This window comes from Sebastes fasciatus, chromosome 8 (assembly GCF_043250625.1).
Source record: "Sebastes fasciatus isolate fSebFas1 chromosome 8, fSebFas1.pri, whole genome shotgun sequence".
NCBI classification, from domain to species: Eukaryota; Metazoa; Chordata; class Actinopteri; order Perciformes; family Sebastidae; genus Sebastes; species Sebastes fasciatus.
Window position 1 is genome coordinate 23,642,649 of NC_133802.1, and position 26,294 is coordinate 23,668,942.

A 26,294-nucleotide genomic window follows, 5' to 3' on the forward strand; every position below is an offset into this window, starting at 1 on the left:
TTGAATTGAATAGATCGGTCGAATTGACACCTATATCCGATCCAGCTATTTGAGTCAGTATCGCCCCGATATCTGATCTGGTATCGGTATCGGTGCATCCCTAGGCCAGATATACAGATGATATGGATAGTACTACTTGCACTGCTTCCAACTGAGCAGTATTAAACAAAAAGGCAATGAACTCACATGAAGGGTCAGAGTAGAAGAAACAAAGAAGCACACCAAAAGCCTGTGCTAGTAGTAATAGTAATAGTAGTAGCAGTAGCAGTACTAGCACCACTGATCACTCTGTTTTATTCTTCCATATAAAAATGAGTGGGCATCTCCCATTCATGTGAATTTATGCAGCGTGAACAAACTATCTGCAAAGCATAAATGTTGGCGGTCACCAGTGGGCAACCTCCGGGTCTGAAAAGTGAAGCCAATGCTGAAGTGCCTTAAACTTGCATTCTTTCTAACAGCCAGCAGGGGGCGACTCCTCTGGTTGCAAAAAGTAGTCTGATTGTATAGAAGTCTATGAGAAAATTATCCTACTTCTTACTTGATTTATTACCTCAGTAAACATTGTAAACATGAGTTTATGGTCTCAATCGCTAGTTTCAGGTCTTCTTGAGGACAGCATGATGTTCATTTAGTAAATTAGGTCCCATTCAGAGTCAAATAGACCATAAAGCAGGTTATGCTTTAGGGCGTGGCTACCTTGTGATTGACAGGTCGCTACCACGGCGTTGTATTTACATGTTACCTCTCTGTCGTGCCATTCAGAGACATAATGTCTGGTTTTATTGCTACACCAGTGACTCATAGCTGTTATCTGTCAACTGATCTCAACACCTCTGGCCATCTTGATACTCTACACAACTGACTTTTGACATTTAAAGCTGAAAGTCACTAACTTTCCTGAAACTCAATTCAGAAATCTAAAATCAGAAGTCAATATGAATAAGACTGAGTGGGGCTGCAACTAACAATTATTTTCACTATTGATTAATCTGCTAAACATTGCCTCTATTAATCAATTTATCAGTAAAAAAGTAAAGAATTTTGAAAACTTGAAATGAAACCATGAATTGATCTTGAAAAAGAGGAACTAAGATAACTCCTATTTCAGTTTCTATGAGTAAGGTATTTACATAAGATCCAGTTGCATCACTAGAGCTTATTGGCACTTTGTACTACAGTGTGGCTGTTCATAGTATTTTAGATATGTGAACATGAAGCAGGGTGTTACTGAAGAGAATCTCTGTGTACCTCGTGTTTGTGTCTCTCACCTTGTAAACCCTCATAGTTCTGCCTCTCCCAGTTGAGCTCTTCTTGCAGCTGGTGCATCTTTTGTCGGATGTCCTGGACCTCCAGGACCTTCAGAACCAGGTGGTCTACATCCTGCATGTTGGGGAACGAGGACTCTCTATTCGGGTACGGTTGGTATTGTGGAGAGTTGGGCATCTGAGTGGGCTACAGACATGGGACAGCACTTAATACACTTACAGTATTGGTGCTGGGATCAGAACTGTTTTAAACATTACTTGTTTCCACCATTAAAAGTAAATTAAAAGTTGCCAGAAGATATACTTAAAGGTTCAGTGTGTAGGATCTGGCGGTATCTAGCAGTACGGTGAGGAGATTGCAACCAACTGAAGCCTCTCCTGTATGCCAAGCGTGTTGGAGAGCTACAGTGGCCAACCCAAAAACACAAATGGCCTCTCAGGAGCCAGTTGTTGAGAGGATAGTGTAGGTCATTTGGAGCAGAGCCAGTGCGTAGAGTGTGGGCGTATGTGAGAAGTGAGTGGTGAAGCAAGAGAGCGAGAGCGTCGGCAACAGGAGCAGCGAGTAACGTTATCGACTCACGCTCAAGCAGGAAAAGTTAACAGAGTTTGGTTTGTCCATTCGGGGCTACTATTTAAACTTGGCGGTGCAACATGACGGACTCCGTGGAGAAGACACGCTCCCTATGTAGATATAAACGGCGCATTCTATGGTAATGAAAACACAACGATTCTTATTTTCAGGTGATTATACACTAAAGAAAACATACTTATTAATATTATACAAGTAATGACATCATTTTTCATCACATTTTGGAGGATAATCATGCTCTAAGTTTTGGAACTACAGTTCCCATAATTTGGGGATTGTAAACAGGAAGTATAATGTTGATATTCTAAAAAATGTCATGTTTGTATGTCCAGACTTGACAGAGTTCAAGAAGGAGTTTGGAGGATGTTATCTCGACGGATCTCAGATCCTTGAACACATATGCCAATAAGGACTTTCTCAGGCAAGTTTCAACTCTGGGAAAGTTTATTTACATGGACCACTGAAATAAAACCGGAACCACTGGCCGCCTAGAAGTTAGGAAATCAGTCTAGACATGTATATCATGTGTATTGCAAAACCACTGTCATTTGCAAGACTATTGCCTAAAACGTAGTATGTATGCCTTTTCCTGTGTGACTGTGTGTTTCTAATGACATCAACTTGTAGTTTCTTTCGTCACCTATAATATACTCTCTGAGATCAAGCCTTGCTGGGCTGTACAAAATGATCTAACAGCTTATCAGGGTAAGGGCTGTAGTTAAACTAAACACAGACGGTATTTGTTAAAAGATCTTACCTGGCTGAGCAGAACCCTCTCCTTTGTGAGGATGTCCCTGACCATCACCCCAAACTGTAGAGGCTGCTGCTGAAACATGATCTGTAAATCAAGCACATGTACATGCATGTTATCAAATCTTAAAAACAGTCCACGATGCCACTGTGTACTACCGTGGCATGCGGTTAATGTCATACACAGTATATTTCTACGGGCAACAAATATATTTAAAGAAACTTGTGCGGTTATTATGAAGTCCTTAGAGACATTCACTTTTTTTTCTTGCATTTACTTTTTACTTGAAGTACCTAAGGAAAGTTGTGGGCACTTTTCACCCTCTCTGCAGCCCCACAAACACCTTGTATTAGTCATGCGAAACCCAACGTTTTCCTACATATGAAAACACTGACTTCCTGTCTTTGGTTTCAGTGGTCTGAGTGACTCAAACCTGTTACGAACACTCGCAGCTGCCTGTCATTAAATTTGAAGAAACTGCTTTCACCTGCATACGACCTCTAATACAAACAGCAGAAAGATGTATGTCTTATTAAATACTGTCATGGGGATTCAGGGTGGAAGCTAAATCCTATTCATCCATCATATTCTGGGAACTACAGAGTGACTCAGCTTCCCCTACCATGTTCCTGCTGATCTGCATCAGCTTCATCCTGTCCACCACGTTGGCGTTCTGCTGAGCCATCGATTGCAGCATGCTGATGGTCTGGTCCAACAGAGCCCGAGCCTGGCTCTCCTGCTCCACCTTCTCCAGCACAAAGTCGTCCCTGTGAGCACACACACACACATGCATAATGATCCACACACAAGGCCACAGAGCAAGCACACACAACAAGCATACGCACGAATACGCCGTATACTGTATATGCAAGCATGTTCGTGCAAGCTGTTTGTGTGCACGTGTTTGTGTCATACCATCTTTGTGTCTCGATCCATTCAGCTAAAAAGTGTCTGACTTCAATGGGGAAGGCATTTGGGGGATAGAGGTTGTTGACGGTGTCATCAGACAGGCATGGTATCATCTGGGACACGTGTCTCCACTGGGCCATGATCAAGCAGGTCTGTACAAGTAAAAGGAGTAAAAGGGAGTTATTATTTATGACTATTCAGTTTTACTGCATTTTTAATGTACAGTGGAAACAAACAGGACATATTGTTGATCAAACACCTCACTGGCATTCAAGAATAAGGCAGGTGTTATTCTATGTTTTTCTAAATATCGACAATTCCCGTGAAAACACCAAAACCAACTAGAGCTGCAATAATTAATCGAGTAGTTGTCAACTATCAAATTAGTCGCCAACTATATTTTGATAATCGGTATGAGTAATTCTTTAAAGGGACTATTTGTAACTTTCAGAAATGCTTCTTAACAGCGACACCTGTGGCCGTGAAATCAACGAAAGTCAGCGTCGGGCTCGCGCTTGCTCGCTCTAAATATACCTGAACGAGCATCACTCAAAACAGTGAGGCGACACACGTCAGCTAAAACCACAATATCACTCTATATTTCAGCTGCTTGGCAGTAATGTTAGCTGACCAGACGAAGGTCTCTCCATGAACATGATTTAGATCTGATCCTAGTGTTGGCTTTTCCTGCCTAAGTGCAGGCTGAGGCAGCGGGGCTCTGCAGCGTGTCTCCCTGCTCTCTCCGCCCGCAGCCGGCGGCTACACGCGAACGCGCAAATGCGAGCGTGCATGTGTGCCGACCCGCTACATTTATACGCTTACAAAGTTACAAATAGTCCCTTTAAGAAAAAAAAAAGAAGTCTAAATCCTCTGATTCCAGCTTCTTAAATGTGAATATTTTCTGGTTTCTTTACTCCTCCATGACAGTAACCTGAATATATTTGAGTTGTGGAAAAAACAAGACATTTGAGGACGTCGTCTTGGGCTTTGGGAAACACTGATCGACATTTTTCACCATTTTCTGACATTTTATAGACCAAACAACTAATCAATTTATCAAGAACAATGCATAAGTCCGTCTCTCTATACTTTCCCACTTCCCTACTCTCCGGCCCAAGCACATTTATTCCTCCTAAGCTTTAAAAAATGGCTAACAAATATATAGTTTCATTTCTAACCTCAATAATCTCACTGTCCTGCCAGCGGTACAAACTCATGCTGTGCAGCCAAACATTATTCATGCTTACACAGCTTTGTTATGTGTTTTAGTGGAGGTCTCAATGGTTTCCAAAAATACCAAGAACAAGAACAAGTAGAGCATTTCGATTTGATGGAATGATGTAGCTAATATTTATTTTTTTGGTATAAATATTTTCCTCAGTGTAAACACTATAGCTACAATCCAGAACAAGCTGATACAGAATAAATGTGTGATACACTCAGACAGTGTCGAATAAGGGGATTTTTCCAACTTTAAAGCTACTTAAAGGGGAAATTAAAGGAAACCAACTAAAAAAGCAAGCCTTTCTATAACAGGAGAAAATAGCGCAGTTATTAATAAGGACTATTTTCAGCTGCGGATTAATGTACATTTGGTGTGTAAGTGAGTATTTACGACACCGAGATGGCCTATGTGGGATTTATGTGGGGTACTACAGTACCAATGATCATCCTAGTTTGATGCCTGAAGTAAGGTCCGTGGTTAACACCAAGCTGAAGAAATTTTAACGTTTTGTTCTACGACATGAAATATGTCACTAAATATCCCACGTGTGAATTTTGAAGCTTTTATGTGTCTTAAAAAAGGCAGTTGCTAACAAGTGGCTAAATGAGACTACTAAATGTCATCCCGCCGACCACTAGCACCTTTACCTTAGTGGTGGTGACGTGTGAAGTCATGCGATCGTGGTGCACTTTGTTTATAGCCTAACGTTAGCTTTTTACTTCTGCCTTTTACTCCTGCATTTACACTTCAAAAATCATGAAAGTGGTTCATTTGTGGACATTATCTTGCTGAACAAAATAGTATCATAAACGTTTGTTTGCCACAGAGCTTATTTTCTGCAATAATCCAAAACCCAATAGAGAAATCCCCTTTTCTTCGAGGGAACCAGGGCGATTGTAAATTCCTGGTTGGCCTACAAAAATAAATTATTCCTGCACCACTCTATGTAGCTCAGTTACATGTTTTTAACAGTTTTTAGAGATCAATGGAGGTCTATGACACAGAGAAATAAGCTACGTCAGGCCTTGGATACACAGACAACATTGTGTTTTGGTCTTTTCACAGGATTTGTTGACAATAAGAAAGGTACAAAAGAGTTTAAAATTACTGCATGCAGGTCAAACAAACATCTGAAAAACTTGAACAACACATCTGTGGAGAGACGGAGCTAAATGTTTTAAATCTGTTACCAGTGACAAGCAAGTATATCCTGTGAGCTTTATCAGCTGCCCACATGTGGCGACAACCACATGGTGTTAAAACTGTCTCTGAAAGCTTAGATATCTCTCTGCAGTCTGACTGTTTGTCATTATGTAAGTAAAAAAGTGGTTTCCTGTTTCATTCCTGATCTGAGTTAAGTACGTGTTGACTTAAATACACAACAGATTTGACATTATGAAGTATCTTCAATTCAAGCGCTATGCCTTTAAAAGGAGAGAAGAGAGCTAATTTAATAAACAAGAAAATCTTTATAGCAAGTCATGATGTCTTTTATGCAACATTGAGCTATAAAGTATGTTGTAACGGTTGTGTCACACCGACGGGACGCAGTGACTTTGACTGAATAAGCCACATGTGAATCACACAATTCCTGTCATCCAATTTAAAAGCTGCTACCACTGTTTATCCGCCATACAACTTAGAATAACAGCTATTTGTCACTGAATACTCTTACACAAAGTCAGAGACACGTCAAGAATTGAGCAATATTTAATAAATGGTTATAGTTAGATTTAGTTAGAAAAGGCTTTTTTGCTCTTTGACAGAGCTCTCTCTTACAGAAACAATTCAACATTTAGGATATATGCTTCTTCGTTTTCTTGCTGAGAGTTAGATGAGAAGATTGATACCACCCTCAGTTTCAGGGAAGCACAGAATACTCTTATGAACCCATCTCACCCTGGATATTCCCTCTTTGAAATGTGCCCTCAGGCAGACGTTTCAGGACATTGAAAGCACGGACAAACAGATTAAAGAACAGGTTTTATGCCAGAGCCATAACTGCACTAAACACAGTGAAAAACTTGAACATCTTGTAAATATTCACTGTGCAATATATGTGCAATGATATGAGTCGTGCAATACCTGCAGAATGTGGATGTCTTGTGTGTGGTATGTGTGTTTTTATTATTATTATTATTATTATATATATATATAGTTTTAGAGGCACTTTATTGTTTATGTTTCTTGCACTTTTTAAGGTTTGCATTAAAATTTCGTTGCATTTGTACAATGACAATAAAGATATATTCTTCTTCTTCTTAGCTTAGCATAAAGACTGGAAGCAGAGGGAAACGGCTAGCCTGGCTCTGTCCACATTGTTCTGCCTGAACTAATTCTAAGTTTTAATATATTTTATTTAGGGCTGTCAAAGTTAACACGCGTAATACCTTAACACAAATTTGTTTTAACGCCACTAATTTCTTTAATGCATTAACGCAACTTGCAACTTTTAGGTTGTAGCGGGCTCAGTTTTAAAGCTAGAGTGAAGATACTGGCATCATATGAAACTAAAAAACCTAAGAAATCCACTGGTACCAACCAATTGGTATGTCATACTAGTTTGTCGCGAAGGAGGCCAAATAACGCTCCAAACTTACGAGAAAAAACTGTCACGGCCATTTTCAAAGGGGTCCCTTGACCTCTGACCTCAAGATATGTGAATGAAAATGGGTTCTATGGGTACCCACGAGTCTCCCCTTTACAGATATGCCCTCTTTATGATAATCACATGCAGTTTGGGGCAAGTCCTAGTCAAGTCAGCACACTGACACTGACAGCTGTAGCTGTTGGGCTTGAATTTGCCATGTTGTGATTTGAACATACTTTTCAAGCTAAATGGAGTACTTGTGAGGGTTTCTGGGCAATATTTGTCATCGTTTTGTGTTGTTAATTGATTTCCAATAAAAAATATATACATACATTTGCATAAAGTAGCCTATTTGCCCACTCCCATGTTGATAAGAGTATTAAATATTTGACAAATTTCCCTTTCAGTTACATTTTGAACAGATAAAAAATTTGCAATTAACTTGCGATTAATGACGATTAACTATGAACAATCATGAAATTAATCGCGATTAAATATTTTAATCGTTTGACAGTCCTAATTTTATTTTATTTATGGATATAGAAGACAAAAAACAATCCAAGGGATGACATGTAAAGTGTAAACACTTATTTCCAACATGGTCCCTGATGTCATAGAAAACAGGACAATCACGCATTGCTCACACATTTCTGATTCTGATTCTGACAAAGCACGCAGAGAATCCCTAAAATAATCATCAGCAAAACCAAGTACTACAAATGAAAAACAACAGACATTAACTTCGAAACCCTGTACTAGTATTTTATCTTTCCTTTACTATTTATATGTCATAAAAGCATTCACAAAAATCCAATAAGCACTAGAATAGAAGCAATAAAAGCAATGAAAGCGTTCACAATAATAATAACATAGTATCAAAACACAATAAGATTAAAAAATACACAACAAGACGCAGAGGACCTGCCTGTCATATTTTAATTGGTCACCTTACCCCAGAGGTGAGCCCGAACCATGTTCAATTTAAAATGCATAAATGATTTCCTATCATTACGTATGTTTTTTGTATTTGCTTGTCTCCATTTTGTTTGCCCTTAGTTCCTAGTTTTGTCTGTTTTTGTTGTTATGTATAAAAAGTGAGGCATGATAAACACCCCACAAAGTTTGTATCACTGACATACACATGCTTCTTAATAAAAATATTTGAAACAAAAATGCATAAATGAGCTGAAAATGTTCAAATCTAACCAGGGTTATATGCAGTCTAACCAGCAAACAGTGGATTTCTACGAATAATATCAACAAGTTGTGCACTTTGCTTTTTCCAAAAAAAGAGTAGTTTAGTAGTAGTTTATACTTTACTGAGATATAAAATGAATCTCTGGACAAATACCCAAAAAACAACTTGGGAGGAGAAGCGAAGTTTAAACTGGCCATGGGGAGTCAGTCATGCAGAGAGGCTTCAACAGTAAACAACCACAGTTTAGAGGAAGAATTCCACAAATTCCAATCACAAATTTGCTGTTAATCTGTATTGGCGCCCAAACAAGCATCAGCATGAGCTTTTTCAGTAGCGAGAGTTTATAATAGACATCTCTGTCATCCTCTTGCTGCCATTATTCTCTGTTGCATTCACATGTCTTCTGTAAAGCTGCTTTATAACCACCAAGTTGGACAGTTTAACCCCGGTCACCACTGACAACGGTACGGGACATGTTGCTATCTGTTTACAATAATCAGGGGCCTGTTTTGGCCACATGTTTATGGAACAGTTTATAACCAAGCTGCTCTGTTTAGACTTGCTACCGTGGTTGCTTGGTCACATTGTTTTGAATACAATACAATACTGCTCTATGATGTTGGCTGACGACCCAGTGCGAGTTAACTACTTGATCCTTCAGCCCTTGCAGAATTACAGACAAATTAAAACCAGAGCAGAGGCGAAGTGCTGTCGGAAAACTTTAACTTTTAGCGGGAAAGTGCGGCCAGAGGACCCGCCGCAGCCAATCAGTAAACAGATCCTGTGACCAAGCCCCCAGGAATTGCGCCTGTCGTTGATACCAACTTCCTTAGTGGCCAAACGGCGGTACTACAACTTCCATGTCCGTCACGTGATGCCATTAGGGCCAAAAAGATTGTTTCCCATTGACTTACATTGGGAAAGAGATATCTGTAACTCACCGGATAATTTTTTTTTAGGTAAATCAACTTCCCAGTATGAATACTCTAATAGCCCTGATTTAAATCATTAGGTCCTAAAAGCTGTAAAATGCACCAATTGCCGAATCCAGAGTTATTTCCCTTCCTCCGTTCATGTGAATGAGACCCAGACAGCGGCTGGAACGAGGGCTGAGAGGCGGAGTTAGCAAGCCGTGACGACAGCCTGACGTTGGGACCCCGTGACCGAGCGAACGCTACTGCGCAACCATGGGCCCAATGGCTGCGGTAGATGGCCGGAGGATCCGGGTACTTTTCCAGTCGGAAGTCGAGCCATTTTGGCTTCAAGCGCCACTGAGTAACTTTCATAGGAATGAAGGGGACCCAGCCTCCAACGCTGTATCCAGTTCTCTTAATACATCCATGCCTGTGACATATTGACCTATGTTACAAAGAATTTCTTTCCGCCTTAAACACGTGATCAAGCCCGCCGGCCGCAGATAAATTGCTGCAGGCTGCTCCCTGGTGTGAGCTGGACCACTGCCTCGGTAAAATGCTCACAATACCCAATGAATAAGCCAACTAATGCTACTAGTATATTACACAGAAAGGAGGCCTCAATGTGTTATGTTATACATTATTAAAATAATGAATGCGTTTCTTATTGCCTCATGTCATGGCACCATGACTCATAAATCAATCATCAATTATCCGGGGATTGTGATATTGTCATATTGCTGCCTCTTGCATCAAGACGGTGGGTGAAGCATGGTCAGACCTCTGAACATCTTAATATGTGAATTAGAAAGACATTCATTATTTAAGTGAACAATGTTGCATCAATCAACAGGAGCACCTGAATATTGTGTCAGGTGTCTCATTCAGCCTTCAGGCAGCAGACAGACAGAGCAGGTGGCCAGAAGCTCCTCCCTCTTTAGCGTTTAAAAGGTGCAGTGTGTAGGATTTGGCAGCATCTAGCGATGAGGTTGCAGATTGCAACCACCTGAAACTTCTCCTTTGTGCCAAACATGTAGGAGAACTAAGGTGGCCGACGCGAAAACATGAAAACGCAGATGGCCCTATCTAGAGCCAGTGTTTGTTTTGTCCTTTCTGGGCTACTGTAGAAACATGGCGGTCGACTCCATGAAGACAGGACCCGCTCCAAAGAACGTATACGGCAAGAAGTGAAAGTCAATTATTCGTTCCATTGCAACATCAGCGCCCAGCAGCAGAGCTACCCATTTTGGACTGAAAGTGACTACCTGTGTTGAACAATAAAATAATATAAATATAATAAGTGTTTTCAGTCCAAAATGGCGGCAGCGGCTGTTGTCAAAAACACACCAGAGTTTCGTCTCTTTGCTTGTATACTCTTTGCCCGCTCCCTTTGTAGATATAAACGGCTCATTCTAAGGTAACGAAAACACAACGATTCTTATTTTCAGGTGATTTTACACTAAAGAAAATATACTGATTAATTATATTCTATTTCTGCCAATAGATCCCCCTAAATGCAACACACTGGTCCTTTAAATCAGCGGGTCATATCGGCCACTCTTGTCTCTAGCAGCGGATCATTTCCCTCATTCATTTTTACATTCTAGGTATAATTTTAGTCATTTGGATTGTCTATACTGTAATTGTATTATGTTGGTTATTCTGTACATACAACATCTATTGCATGTCCCGTCCAGGGAGAGGGATCTGTCCTCAGTTGCTCTTCCAGATGTTTCTTCCATTTTTTACCAGGTCTTTTGGGGTAGTTTTTCTTTACTGTTGTAAAGCCCCTTGAGGCAAATTTGTGATTTGTGATATTGGACTATAAATAAAATTGACTTGACTTGACAGGGTCAGTCATTTGTAATTTATTACCCAGATGAAGCTATACTATATAATGTAATGAGACTTTGTAGACTTTGTACTTTTAGTGCTCAAACAATTTTAAAAGGCCGATCCTTTAATATTTTAACATATTGAGACATATCGGATGATTTTAGTATAAACCACCACATCACCGAATCTCTGTTTGTTGCGTCCTCACTCACAAGGACATTCATACATTTCTCTGGTGTATATTAAAGCCTGGGGGACTTTATCTCCTGCCAGAATCATCCCCTGGAGGGAATGATTCAAAAGTTACAATTTTTCCGCTGTCTGGCCTCACACCGCAATAACTCCAGTTGACGTCATTCCTCTCCCCCTCCCCATATTTACTGTCTGTTTCTACAATCAATGTCTAAAATTACCCAAAGGTTAAGTGAAATGTTTATAGAATTTAGTGTCAAATCAGGACAGTGTTTATTTCAAGCTATAATGGGGGACATGGTCCTTTTAATACTTGTATCTTATTACTTCTTTTCTCTTTTCCTTTGTATGAATTTGTTGGGTTTTTCTATGTGTCGTTACGGTGACTACATTATTTGCGCATTACCTTGGTAAATCTTAACAAAAAGAGAATTTAAAAAATTTAGTGACGAATATTTTACGCAGGGATGACAGATGTTGGACCGCTACACAACTGGTGAGCGAAAACTTTCTTGAAGAATATCAGTTGCATCTAGTTGTTGGCATCAGGTACAGTTTCATATAGACTGAGGTCAAGTTTCATTTGTAAAGCCCAAAATCACAAATTTGTCTCTGTGGACTTTGATTGAGTAATAAAAAGAGAGATGTTACGTCTTCAGCAGGCTCTTAATACACAGAATAAAGGGTGAAGAAACAGATATAGTACTCACCACTTTAGCTAAATTTCTGATATGAGTGATGTGAAAAAAAAAAAAATCCCACAATAATCAGAAGACTGATGATATGATTATATTATATACTACTAGAGCAGGGATGTCCAAACTTTTTTCACTGAGGGCCACATACAGAAAAATATACGAAAGGCTGGGCCACTCACTAGAGGTGAGGTATATCCCCTCACCTCTAGGGTTTTAAAATTAACAAAATTAATCAAATGAGGTAAATTATGCTTGATATTTGAATATGCTTAAAGAAAAAAAAATCCTACATCAGAACTTTCCATTAATGTGTTTTCATTTATTTTGTTACAAAAAGGGTTGGCAGCTCATTCTCAAAACAGCAGCCTGAGATTGCTTCTTAGTCAGGATGGTGATCCCCTTTCACAGCCCTGTATACAGGGGGACAATAAGGGGAAAAGGGGATGGGTATATTAATAATAAGTTATTGGGGTTGTTAACAAATCAACTAACGTTTTTGATGAAATGTTATCAACTTTAATTGACTGAATTTATGAAGTAATTAGGCTTGTGAACACATGGATACTGTGTAATATATTTTAACTCACCTATAATGGGAACAGCACTGCACTTAGTGGGAGCAGTGATGCTGCGCTTTGGACTGAAGGATGGCTGGCAGGTCGGGAGTAAGTTTGGTGGTTGAGATGCGGAGGACATCACAGAGATGGCTGTCGGTCATTTTGGTTCTCAGTCTGCTTTTGTTCAGAGTTAACAGAGAAAATGTTTGCTCACATATGTATGTTGAGCCGAACAGACTCATCATTCGTTTTGCGTGGCGTCGCATCAGAGGAAACTTGGCCTCTTCCAAGCTCCGGTAGAAGTCGGGTAGGGGGAGAAGCTGATGCTGATTCTTCAGAGAATCATCACACTGCATTTCGATGAGCTCTAATTGCAGACTCTCTTCGACTTCTTCTGCATCCATCAGGAAGGGAGTCGAGAACAGCTTCATTTCTTTCTCAATGGCAGAAAAATCTTGGAAGCGCTGACTGAATTCTGTCATGAGAGATGTGATGACAGACACATATTTTCCCTTTTTAGCAGAAAGGTTGACCTCTGGAAAAGCAACTTTGACTTCGGACAGCGTGGGGAAGTGCGCAACATTGAAGTTACGTAGCTGTGTCTCAAAGAGACGAAGCTTCACACAGAATGCTTTCATGTGTGCGTAAAGTTGTGGCACAAGCTGGTCTTTGCCTTGCAGGCTCTTGTTCAGTGTGTTGAGATGACCAGTAAGATCAACTAGAAAAGCCAGGTCTGCCAACCATAGAGGGTCACTCAGTTCATGAAGAGGTCGGTCCTTCTCTTTCAAAAACGGATCAATTTCTGATCTCAGGGAATAAAACCGCTGCAGCACGGAGCCGCGACTGAGCCAGCGCACTTCAGAATGATAAAGTAGGTCCCCGTATTCAGCATCAACATCAGATAGGAAAGCTTGAAATTCCCTGTGATGGAGCCCTCGTGCTCGAATTATGTTGACAGTTTTCACAACTGTGTTCATCACATCGCCAAGCTGGACTGTCTTGGCACAGAGGGCTTCTTGGTGGATGATACAGTGCATTTTAACAGCCTCACCTCCACTCTCTCGCACCTTGGCGCACACCATAGAGGCCATTCCTTTGCGCTCGCCCGTCATAGCTGGAGCCCCATCGGTTGTAACTCCACACAGCTTGTCCCATTTAAGTCCCATCTTGTCAATTGCATCTGACACAGCTTCAAACATGTCCTTACCCGTTGTTGTGCCCTTGAGACCCTTGAGATCAAGCAGCTCCTCCGTAATGCAAAAGTTATCTTCAACTCCACGCAAAACAATGAACAGCTGTGCGGTGTCTGTGGTGTCTGTGCTCTCATCACATGCAATCGAGTAAAAATGAAAAGCACAAGCTTTATGTGACACTTGATGCTTTAAGTTAGCTGACAAGTCTTCGATTCGCCGCACACCTGTGTTTCTGGACGCGCTCACGCTGTTGAATTCATGCATCTTTTCCGGGCACATTATTCCTGCGACTTTAGTGAGGCTCTGTTTTATGAAGTCCCCATCTGAGAAAGGTTTCCCGTGTCGCGCTATGAGTTGAGCTACTTCGTAGCTAGCTATTGTAGCATTTTCTTGTGTTGTTAGCACGGAAAAAATACTGTTGTTGAGCTAGCAGGCTAGCTGCCATTAGCTTTACTTTCTCTTCTCGCTCAACACCAGTGTAGGACGTGTAGGTCTGATGTTTGGTTTCGTAGTGTCTTCGTACATTATACTCTTTCGTCACTGCAACAGTTTCATTGCAAATCAAACAGACACACTTCCCCTTGACCTCTATGAAAAAATATTCATTTTCCCACCGTGTCTGAAATTGTCTGCACTCACTTGCTATCTTGCGTTTCTTTGGTTCTGCCATTTTTGGTCATCAGTGGCAAACCTTTTCTTTGATTAATTGTGTTTTGCAGGGAATCTGCCTTGTTGAAGGCAGTAGCTCCATCTCGTGGTAAAACTAAGAACTACAATACACTCAAGTGCAAGTTTCATGTGTGGGCCACATTCCATTATAGTTTTAGAATTTGCTGCGGGCCAATTAAAAGTGGACCACGGGCCGCAGTTGGCCCGCGGGCCGTAGTTTGGACACCCCTGTACTAGAGTATGGAAACTCACGTCAGGTTGGTGCAGTTGATGTCACTGCAAAATGGGAAGTCAAACCAATACTGGTCATTTTCCCCTGGCATTCTCAGAAATCAATGTGGGGAAATTTGACAATTGTAGTGAGATTATTTTTGAATTCTTAACTTAACGAAAGTCCCATGATATAACAACAACAGTAATAAATGATAAACTATGAATTCATACAGTATATTCATCATAGCCTTTAGTTGCAGCCCTAATTTGATTATTGAGATCAAAGAGTCAGATTATTGCTGACTTTTGAGCGATGGCTGAGAGAGAAAGACTGCTGTATTCAAGTCTGACAGAAACTATTCAAGTTACTGAAACAAAAACACTTAATGGTGATGAGGAGTGGAACCCCACCTGTAAATACAATATACTGTTAATACAATATACTGTATTCTGCTTCAGAAAGCACAAAGTTTACTGACCAAACAGATCTTACAAGTCAACTGCCCAGATATCCTTCATCAGATACGTGAAGCTAAATCTCCCCTAAATCATGGGTCACCAAAAACTGCCCTCTTGGCAGTAAATAAAAACTGACTAATGTCTATTTCTACATGGCCAAGTGGAATATACAATAGCTAGCTAGCAGTAGTAATAGTAATATAAAGAGCGACAAAGTGCATGCAGGGAGTAGGTTGCGATGGATGAATGGGTCAAACTCAAGACTTTGACCCAGGAGACTAAGAAACCTGTTTTTACGCTTAGTTGACTTATTATTTTCTGTTTTTTTCTGATTATTATTTTCAGTTTTCAGTCGCAGTTTGGTTAGGTTTAGGCATCAAGATGACATGGTTAGGTTTAGCCATAGACTGTATATAAAGACGGACGACATGACAGCTCCCCAAAAGTGAAGCCAAAACATCTGGATCGCCCCCTGGTGGCTGGCTGCAGTAATAGGTCAAAAAGCCCGCCCCCTCCGTGTTAGCGGATGGGAAACGCGCCAAACTAAAAACAAGTGAAATAAATTTTTTCCAAAGATGATTTCTGTCATTTTAGGTATTTCTTATCACGCTGATGTAAGTTCAAATGTTAATTTTTTTGATAAGTTATTTGATGCTATAAAAAAAGGGGTGTGACGTCATGATTGACAGCTGTGAGTTTCTCTCGCTAACAAGCTGCTCGGCTCATGATTAGTTCGATCACTACTGCGCAGACTCTGTCTCCAAATGACGTCAAAATCTCAAGATGTCAGCTCCGTATCCGGGATATTTTGGGCTCACTTCTGTACAGTGGAAGGAGGTGGAGACGCTCATCCATCTTTAGATACAGTCTATGAGTTTAGGCAACAAAACTACTTGGTTAGGTTTAGGAAAAATATACATACATAAAACAGTATTGCTGACACCTGGGTGCTAATAGCAGCTGCCTAAAAAATGTATGTACATGCATCAAGTCAAGTCAACTCTATTTATATAGTAGCCCAAAATCAGAAGCTTGCCTGAAAGGTTTTCACACTCTGTACACAACATCCTCGAGGCAGATATGGAAAACTTGTTTCCTTGTTTTCTGTTCATGTCTCTCAGGTTGTTTTGTATATTTTTTATGAATATATACTTCTTCATTTGATTAAATAATCTGTCATTTGTTGGTTCAACATCCATAGCTATCACACTATTTCATCTGATTTGATTTGAGAGAGAAAGGGAGAGACTTTTTCATTGTGTGTGGGAGGTACAGTACAGTAGTGGTTGGCTATAACAGAGGATGGATCTTTGTAGGGCCGCTGAATCACTCGGGAAACAGGACATCATTGTGTGTACAGGAAGCACTCTGCATTGTTCGAGTATCTTACCATATGGCTCAGTTTCAGATTAATTGTTCTCTTTCCTGTGGCCATCAAACTTTTCAACTCATCTCTCTGAGTGTCACACACTCTGAATCAATAGACTGGACTTATTTCACCCATCAGCAGCTATACTCCCCCATCATTTATTATTATTCTCATGTGCAATACGGATTAGATGCGCACTGCAGCTGTGTGTGTCATTAATACTGCATTTATACTGTACATTTCAATAAATATTCTTATTTAATTCTTATTTATACTATTCTTACATTTATATTTAACACACTTAATAGATCCCACTTCTTAGAATTTTGTATTTACGTATTTACACTGTGGTTATACAGTATGTTGTAAATGTTTGATGCACATATTTGTACATATTTCTTATATTTCTAATTTATTTTTTGTTATTATGTATATATATATATATATATATATATACTGTATATATATATATATATATATATATATATATATAGTGTTAAATATTGTAGCATTGTGTACATAATTTACATGTTACATACTCCTTTATTTGTATTTTCTTATATTTATTTATGCTTTTATATAAGAGCAACTGTAACATATCAATCTCCCCTCCAGGTATCAATAAAGTAAGGATGCACCGATCCAACTTTTTCAATCCCAACACAGATACCAATACCTGGGCTTTGGGTATCGGCTGATACCGAGTACTGATCCGATACCAGTGTTTAATTAATAAGCTGTATGCCTCACTGTGTGGAAGTGACTGGGATCATTATTTTATGTGTAAGGAAACATCAGGCTGGACTTAATTATTGCTTTCCTAACTTTGTTAAACAAAATGTAACGAATAAATCTATAGATATAGATTTATCGTACATCAACAACTTGGTAAAAAATCTTCAAAATTAACAGGAAATACAATTCAATTGTAAACCTTTTTAATGCAGCAACAAATTGGTCAAAACGTAAACAGGTATTCAAATTCCAGTATATATTTAAGTCAGTATCGGACCGATATCCGATATCCGGTATCGGTGCTTCCCTACAATAAAGTATTTCTGATTCTCCTCACCTTGTTAGTAATAATAGCTATCGAGTGTCAGGGATTACAGTCACGTGGTTAGTAATAAGTGAACAGTGTTGCACATGTTCCTGATGTCTCTGTGAAATCTGGATGGGTTTCATAACTTTACACACACACACACACACACACACACACACACACCCACACACACAGAGGGAGCCTTGTCACAACATGTGTTACTGGTTTTAAACATCTCACCTGTGCATGCAGGATGGATCATAAATATCCACATTAATCCACAGTCTGACAAAGTAAGTGTTCACTATAGATGTTATCTGTGCATCTAATTATGTGATATGAACTGTAATTATAACAATATTAATATTGAATCACGCACACAGAGGGAGCTTTGTCACAATATGTTTTAAACATCTCACCTGTGCGTGCAGGATGGATAATAAATATCCACATTAATCACAGTCTGACAAAGTTAGTTTCACTTTCAATGCAGCTACATACTTAGGAAAAATACTACTTAAAAAAAAATTTAGATACATACTTAGATAGAAAAATAATGTCAACAGCACATACTGGATGACAAAGTACAGCTGCTTTAATGTTCACTAGATGTTATTTGTGAATCTAACATTATGATATGATATGAACTGTATTTCTAACAATATTAATATTAATCAATCCCAATGCCATATAGACCGAATTCACTTTCGTTACATGTTTTCTAGGAACAGCATGAGGAGGAACCACACACAGGGCGTGGAGGGAGTGTCTATACGTTCATAAAGATTGTTGCTGCCCTGATCATTACATAATTACACATTACATGCCAAATACAACACTATAATTAAGAAGTTGATCTATTTTTAACTGGTGAAAGTTAACAAAAGCAGGACAGAATCACTTATAAGGGGTTTGCATACCTACACTGTAAACAACTGCTGTTAATTTACAGCAGGATTTCAACAGTATTAACCTGTTATTGCTAAAAACAGTGCTTTACTGTTAATACAAAAGAAAACCTGTTAAATTTTTTAACTGAACTATAATGCATTCTTAAAAAACATCACTTTACTGCTGATCAACTGTCTAAAGTATCATCAGTAACAGTTTCATGCAGTATTTTTTTAATTCTGGGACCTGATCTGCACATGTGAGGCTTGTACATTGTACATGATTGTAACATCAGTGAATTAGCTTTATTGTTCTTCACTCACATGTTGTTCTGGTTTGCATTCTGTGCTTGTAGCCAGCTATAGACAGACATTTTGGGAAAAGTGTCGACAAGTCTATTATAGCCTTTTTCCTAACAAGTGCCTTTAGTTGTATTTAGTGTGACTATTCCTATGTCTGTAACCTGCTAAGTCTATTCATCTAGGCAAAACATAATGTTTATCAAAATGTAGAAAATGCAACCTAAATAGTGCATTATCAGTAAGATAATGTAAAAGAAAGTGAAAAACAGCTATATAATGTATCTTTAAACAGTAAATTAACTGTAAAATACTGTGAAATTAATTTAAAAAAACAGTATTTTTCATTAACAGTACAAAGCTGTAAATTTCAGCGACAGTATAATAATTTTAATTTTACAGTAACATAGAGGCAACCCTGCTGCCAGTTCTTTACTGTTATTTTACTGGGAAATTCTTAACAGTGTACCTATATTGAAGGATATACTGCTGCTGTGTGTATGTCAGGCCAACATCCTGCAACACTTTGTGTTGTTGTTTTATTAGGTAACCAAAACATGTCCAGAGACGACACACTACCTCGTTTATTACGCACAGTTCTCCACTAAAATACTTCCTCTGCTGCTCGAATGCATTATATAACATTATATCACATCAATAAAAACAACAAATGACACTTACCTTCAGTTAAATATGAAAAACATTGAAAAAAAACAGCCTCTTCCTCCTCCTGTGTCTCATATAAATGTCCTCCACCAGTCCGATTATCCTACTGAACATTTCCTGCCTCCATCTCTCACTTTTAAAAGCTTTAACGTTTAGTCCAGTAAAAAAGAAAGCTGTATTTCGTCGTTTTAACTAACTAAAACCGATTTAGAGCACCGAGCAGCTCAGCAAAGACAACTTTTAGCAACATCTAGAAAATGGGTTACACTTTACTTCCCTGTTGCGCACGATGCGATGTGCCAGTCACCGATGAGCGCGCTTTATTTCCTGTCGTCACGTTCATGTTCACACATGATCAGGACATGTCACTCATACCAACATCTGGGCTGCTGTTCAGTAATATGACGACACACTGTGTGCGTGTAAAGGGGGTGTTTACGCACAGCAGAATAAAGCTGCTTTTTGGTGCCACCTTGGTGCGTTTTTTTACTTTCTGTTTAGTTATTATTATAAAGATCACACACACAGCGTGCTCTGCGGCTTATATAACCACCCAACACTCAAACAATAGATGTGTTAAAGATGAATATATATGGTTTGCATTTATGTTTAACAGAAAGTAAAACCGAGTCTATATGTGAGCTTGGTGAACTTCCACTGAAGGAGGCGTAGGCGGAGTAATGTTGAGTCACCAGATGCTGTAATTTCCAGTAAGTCTTTACTCAGACACATGATACCATATCAGCAGATGGCAGCAGTGCCTTCTAGGCAGACTTCTTCACCAACTGACTGCATTAATCAATAGCACTCAGGATTTTAACTTGCTGTGACCTCATATGGCTACAGATTTATTGTGTTATGTGTGTTGACATGTAACAGCTTCTCCTCCCAACAAAGTGAAAGTCATTATATTACAAAATTGTGCATAATCTTTATCCCACTAACAAATTTTGTGTCAAGATTTGTGGTTCTCAGATAATAAATATTAATTGAATCTGCTCCTCTATTTCAGAAACTCCAGATTCTTACTATTTATGTATTCAATTCAATTCAATTCAATTTTGAATATTATGTATATCAATATTTCTCAAATATGTGTTTTTATTTATAAGATACTACATTAATCAAAAAGTCATATTATAATAGGACGGCACTAACGACACTAACCGAAAAATATGATAAAAAAAATCATAGTATAGTATGTCGAAAAAATTTCATTAAAAAAAAAGTCTGAGTTTAGTATGTTGAATAATTTCATGTAAAAAAGTCATGGTATAGTATCTCGAAAAAATAAAAGTCATGGTCTGGTATCCCGAAAAAATTAAAAAGTCATAGTATAGTATGTTGAAAAAAAAGTGATAACATAGCATGTCAAAAAAACAAAACAAAAAATGTCTTAGTATGGTATGTCGAAAATTTCATGAAAAGTCATAGCATTTTCATAAAATGTCACCGAAAAAAAAGTCATAGTATAGTATGTTGAAAAATATCACCATAAAGTCATAGTATAGTATATCGAAAAATTGCATGAAAAAAAATCATAGAATAGTATGTCAAAATATTTCATGAAAAAAAGTCATAGTATAGGATGTCGAAAGTTTTCATGAAAAAAAAAGTCATAGTATAGTATGTCAAAAAAATTCATGAAAAAAAGTCATAGTATAGTATGTCAAAATATTTCACCATAAAAAGTCATAGTATAGTATGTCGGAAAAATTTCATGAAAAAAAGTCATAGTATAGTATGTCGAAAAATGTCATGAAAAAAAAGTCATAGTATAGTATGACAAAAAATTTCATGAAAAAAAGTCATAGTATAATATGTCAAAACATTTCATGAAAAAAAGTCATAGTATAGTATGTCAAAATATTTCACCATAAAAAGTCATAGTATAGTATGTCGAAAAATTTCATGAAAAAAAGTCATAGTATAGTATGTCGAAAAATGTAATGAAAAGTCATAGTATAGTATGTCAAAACATTTCACTACTAGAAACCTTCAAATGGTTCAGAGCTCTGCAGCAAGAATCTTAATGAAAACTAGAAAATGTGACCATATTACATTACTTTTAGCTGCCTTTCATTGACTCCCTATCCATGTCAGATCAGACTCTCAGATCACGACATCTATTGCACGTCTTTCCGTCCTGGAAGAGGGATTTCTCTTCAGTTGCTCTTCCTGAGGTTTTCTTCCATTTTCCTCTGATAAAGGACCTTTTCTTGGTTAAGTTTGTCCTTATCCACTGCAAGGGTCCAAGGAGAGAGGGATCTATGATATTGGGCTATATAAATAAAATTGACATCAACTTTTCAGTGTTTCCCAAGTAGATCCACCAGGGGTCACTAATGTGTTTAATGTGTTTTTTGCTGTCTGAGGTTTTGAAGTTGTAATATTGTTCTATTTGTAGATATTATTTGGCTGTGAAAATGTGTGTTGTGTTTTACAACACTGTAAATATGTCACACCCTGTGTCATTGTCATATTGCATTTGATCATTTTAAAATCCCATCAGATGGATTTAATATTGTATGCTCTTTATGAGTTAAGTATTTGCACAAAACTTTGACTAAATCCATACATTTTGATGAATTTTTACAAAATAAATGCCACAAAAATCATGTTATTGTAGTCTTCTCTGTTGGGGTCTAATCTGAATGGATTCATGGCACAATGTGGTCATTCATCTGGTTTTATATTTTCTTGGATTGGCCACATGAGGGAGGTATAGACCTGCATCAAACCTGCCTCTCATTCAATGTGTTCAATAGTCTGTTTGGCATTAGGTGCCATCATAGCAAAGATCACACATGATCATCTGCAGACGACCCAAAAGGAAGAAAACTAACTTAACATGAAAACTTTCATGTTAACTCATTCATCTGTTTCTATCGATATCAGATTCTGCTGCCGTTCTCACAGTGACACCTCTGTTTCAATTGTAAACACCTATTTACTATTTATTTATTCAGTGGTCACATTTAGTCATGTGAGAGGGGGTAGGCAAGATATTTTACCGGGACATTCCACCTGTCAAACCCAATTTCCTGAGAGTTTTGATTGACCTGTCCCACACAGAAACAATGCAGCTGCAAAGATTTGATCATTTCCTCTCAAACAACCTGAGTAGTTTCCATTGTGCCGTTCTTTCCTCACTCGATCCAGATTTCAGATTAGTTTATTCATCTGGCTTGAGGCTGCAGACTTCATCTAATGATTGTGATTCCTTTTTTTCTGTGCTCTCTCTTTAGGTCTTGCAACTGTGTTCAAAACTGCCAAATGTTGCAGCGTTGATGGACTCAGTGCCAGTTACCATAAAGATTAGACTCTTTAGTATTCAGGCCAATATTTGTGACGACAGCTACGCCGTCCAGGAAGGAGCCGATATCTAATGTTAAATGACATTGATCCCATTCTCTAAAAGCAGTCTGCAGTGGTAGTGCTTTCTCTGTCACAATATGCAGCACCTCATCTGTCAAGTTGAGAATATTATGTAAATCCTTTAAAATTAAATACATTTAACATATTATAATATATGTTACATATTTTTCAGCTCAGTGTTTGTGTTACTGTTTGCTGCGTTACCACTCTCTGTGCAAGTCTGTCATCATTTTCGGGGTCCTCTTAGGTAAAGGGCCCTTACTGCAGCTTTGCAACATCTGGAACCAATACAGCTGTGCCGGTTATCTGTGGGACCAGGGGGCTCGGAGGTTGTAGGCTGGGTTGGGAGGGTGGGGGGGCGAGGGGTTGGGCTAGTTGCTGCTTTGGCCCTGGGGGTCCATGTGTCCCTGACTTCAAAATAGACTTGATTGCTAACAGCTGGCAGTCCTAACTCACCCAGTGTCAAAGCTCTCCTCTGATGTCAACCTTGTCAGTATCAAGGCCCGGACAATGGAGGACCAGCCGCACGGCAAAGGTAGAGAGGAAGACTGTGACCGTGTGAAATGAGATTCAGAGAATGACCTTTTTTATGAAGGTTGTTACCATAAATAACTTTCTTAGTTTTTGTCAAGGCACCTCCTGAATGAAGCTGAAGATGTACACGAACACTATAAAAACATTATATAGATATTTAAGTTGAGTGCATGCAGAAAAAATATCCTTCAATCACAATCAGCACAAAACAAATATATAAACACTAAACAAAGTAGTCATGAATGCATCCATGAGTACAATGTAGTGACTAAAAGCTCTGGTTTCCGTTATAATTACACACCTTTGACGTCATCAGATTATACAAAATGTACTATTATTCCTCTAACCTTAACTATCTAATAAACTATATATTGATGGGTAACAGCGACTCTTGCTGGGCATGTCACTTATATTATGACATATGAATGATAACTATGGGATGGTGAGTATACCCAATAAGATGTTTTCAGTATATGTGAGAGATGGTCATACTTATTTAGATGTGAATGGTAGCAATGTAATGGGATGTTTACTTTAAATGTCATTACTATTGGAAATATGAGTAGCATCTATATATATTTAGCAATACTTGCCCTGGTTGTTACTATCATTTTGATATATAATATATATACACAAATATGTTTTTTTGTATTTTATATATATATATAAATTTATATATATATATATAAATTTATATATATTTCCCTGTGGTTTTATTAGTTTTATTGTTACTGTTTTCTTTTTTGTTTCTGATGTCTTTGTTCTGTGTGATGTAACTTCTTTTGGAAAAGCAATAAAAAGTTTATCACAAAAAACCCCGATATAAAGCTAATTATTCAGATAATTAACATGTATATCTTTTAATTATTGTGAAATGTACTTTCACTCAGTTTTTATTAGAGCTGTATCTCAGTTGAGGAAAAGTGTGGCAGAGCTGCGTCCTGCTATTCACTGCCACAGTATGAGTAAATAGGACAGCAGCTCATTAGCATCTTTTATTATCCAATTACAAACTCTGCTCGCCTAATTACCTCTAATCAGCAGGGAGAAGAAAATGATTGACTTCCTGGAGGACGGGAATCACTCAGGACAAGAAGGACAAACTGGTTTTCAGTCGCTTACTGGATGGAAAGTGACTCACAGACTGTGGAAGTATATATATAAGGCAGGATACTGTTTCAGTGTCTTTGTTTAATTATCACAAATTGTCTTTCTGTGGAGGTATTTGTGACCACTGCAAGTGCAAAAACATGAAAAACTTCTGTGCAAAATGTGTCATACCTGTAGAGTGAAATTAGCATGCAAGATGTAAATAAGCCTCTCTTCATATACCAATGTCACATTTCCACATGGTCTATTCTACCTTTGCAAGGTTACGTAGTTCTGTGGATTATGTCATTGAGTTTGTGACAGGAAAAGATAGGAAATAATTTTCAAACAGCTGCAGAAACGATTATCCTTCATCAGAGGATGAAGGGCAGCCGCAGCACAAGGTTGTGCTTATAGCAGAGCTATGCATCATTATTAGACAATTAATTACTCTGTCATCAACACCACCAGCGTTACTGTTCTACAGGGATTCAGTCGCAGATGTTTCCAACTCCGCTTTGACACCACTATCCATAACCGGGGATCCTGTTTCAGGCCTCGACTACAACTTTCACTTCTTCGCGCAGAGTTTCTCAGATTTACTTCTTCTCTCGGTTAGTTTTGAGTCTTTGAAAGATGTCAGGAAAGGCCAGATATAGCGCTGGGCGGGCCGCTGGGACGAGCAGTTGTTTACAGACAGTGACAGGGATGAAGGACCTCTGTGCTCTGGTGCTGGGCCTGAAGCCTCAGGGGTGTGCTAGCACTGCTTCTGTTGCTGTTCTGGACGCTGCAACACACACATGAAAACACACACACACACGTGCAGGCTGGGCAAACTTGTGTGCATGTAGACACACAACACGCGTATTCTCTGTTTTTATTTTAACTTTAATGCACACACACAGCTTCCCTTCACTCTAATCTTTTACCCCACAGATACACACTCACGGCCTCAACAACTGCAAAACTACTTGTTGGTAAATCTAACAGCACACCTTCACATGAACCCACTTTGTTTCCTTTTTCCACATTGACTTTTTTCCTCCAAATCCAAATCCTTGTGATGGAGTCTTGCGTGTTTCTACATTAAACGATTTAGCAATCAGTTTAAGTAACTGTGCTGACCTTAACATTGGGGTCAAGCCAGGCTACAGATACAGAGACATAAGGTAAGCACCACCATGCTGTCGTTTTTGCACTCTGGTCAATTGAAATCAGTGAGAAAAAACAAAGAAATAACCGCAGTGCAATATTGACAAATTCTGTTTAATATTGTGTGATACTCTTCTCTTAAAATACAGTCTTTTCTGAGGTAGACCATTACAGTTCAAGAACATTATTATCATGTTTAAAACAGACATCAAAAAAGACATGAAATAAATACTTTCATGTACAATATGCCGCAAAAATGAGGTAGAAATGGTTACAGAAAATGTACAATAACCAAGAACAAAGTTACCGCCATAACAGATCAAAACATGTAAAAAATAAAAGCTTGTTTTGTTGGACAAACTGTCGGGAGTAGTGGGCACGACAGCAAATCAAAAATGTTGCAGCTACTTGTACCTTTAAGTAGGGCTTTTCCAAATAATTTTTTTTTTGGCTTCGTAGCTTTGGTGAGTTTAATTCAAAGGTATTCGAAGCTTCGCTTTGCGGCGCGGCGCAGCAGGCTGACATGTTCTTCTGTCTGTCTGTCTCCATTTCCATCGTTTCAGTGCCCGGGACATGAAAAATGTTACGTGATTATTCCTTATAAGGACCCCTT

At 38.6% G+C, this 26,294-nt stretch overlaps 2 protein-coding genes across 2 annotated transcripts in view; both read right to left on the reverse strand.

Annotated features, from left to right (window-relative positions):
• The window catches only part of stat6 (signal transducer and activator of transcription 6, interleukin-4 induced), a 34,247-nt gene extending 14,295 nt beyond the window's left edge, over positions 1-19,952 (reverse strand). Inside the window, exons 1-5 of the mRNA XM_074644471.1 lie at positions 19,544-19,952; positions 3,524-3,669; positions 3,231-3,375; positions 2,615-2,695; positions 1,272-1,455 (exon numbers count right to left, since the gene is read on the reverse strand). Coding sequence (XP_074500572.1) covers positions 1,272-1,455; positions 2,615-2,695; positions 3,231-3,375; positions 3,524-3,657 — 544 coding nt within the window. The 5' untranslated portion in view covers positions 3,658-3,669; positions 19,544-19,952. The remainder of the gene's footprint in view (positions 1-1,271; positions 1,456-2,614; positions 2,696-3,230; positions 3,376-3,523; positions 3,670-19,543) is intronic.
• On the reverse strand, positions 12,781-13,926 carry LOC141771976 (general transcription factor II-I repeat domain-containing protein 2-like). The gene has a single exon (XM_074642528.1). The coding sequence runs from the start codon at positions 13,924-13,926 to the stop codon at positions 12,781-12,783; it is 1,146 nt and encodes a 381-aa protein (XP_074498629.1).
• Positions 19,953-26,294: the final 6,342 nt, after the last annotated feature.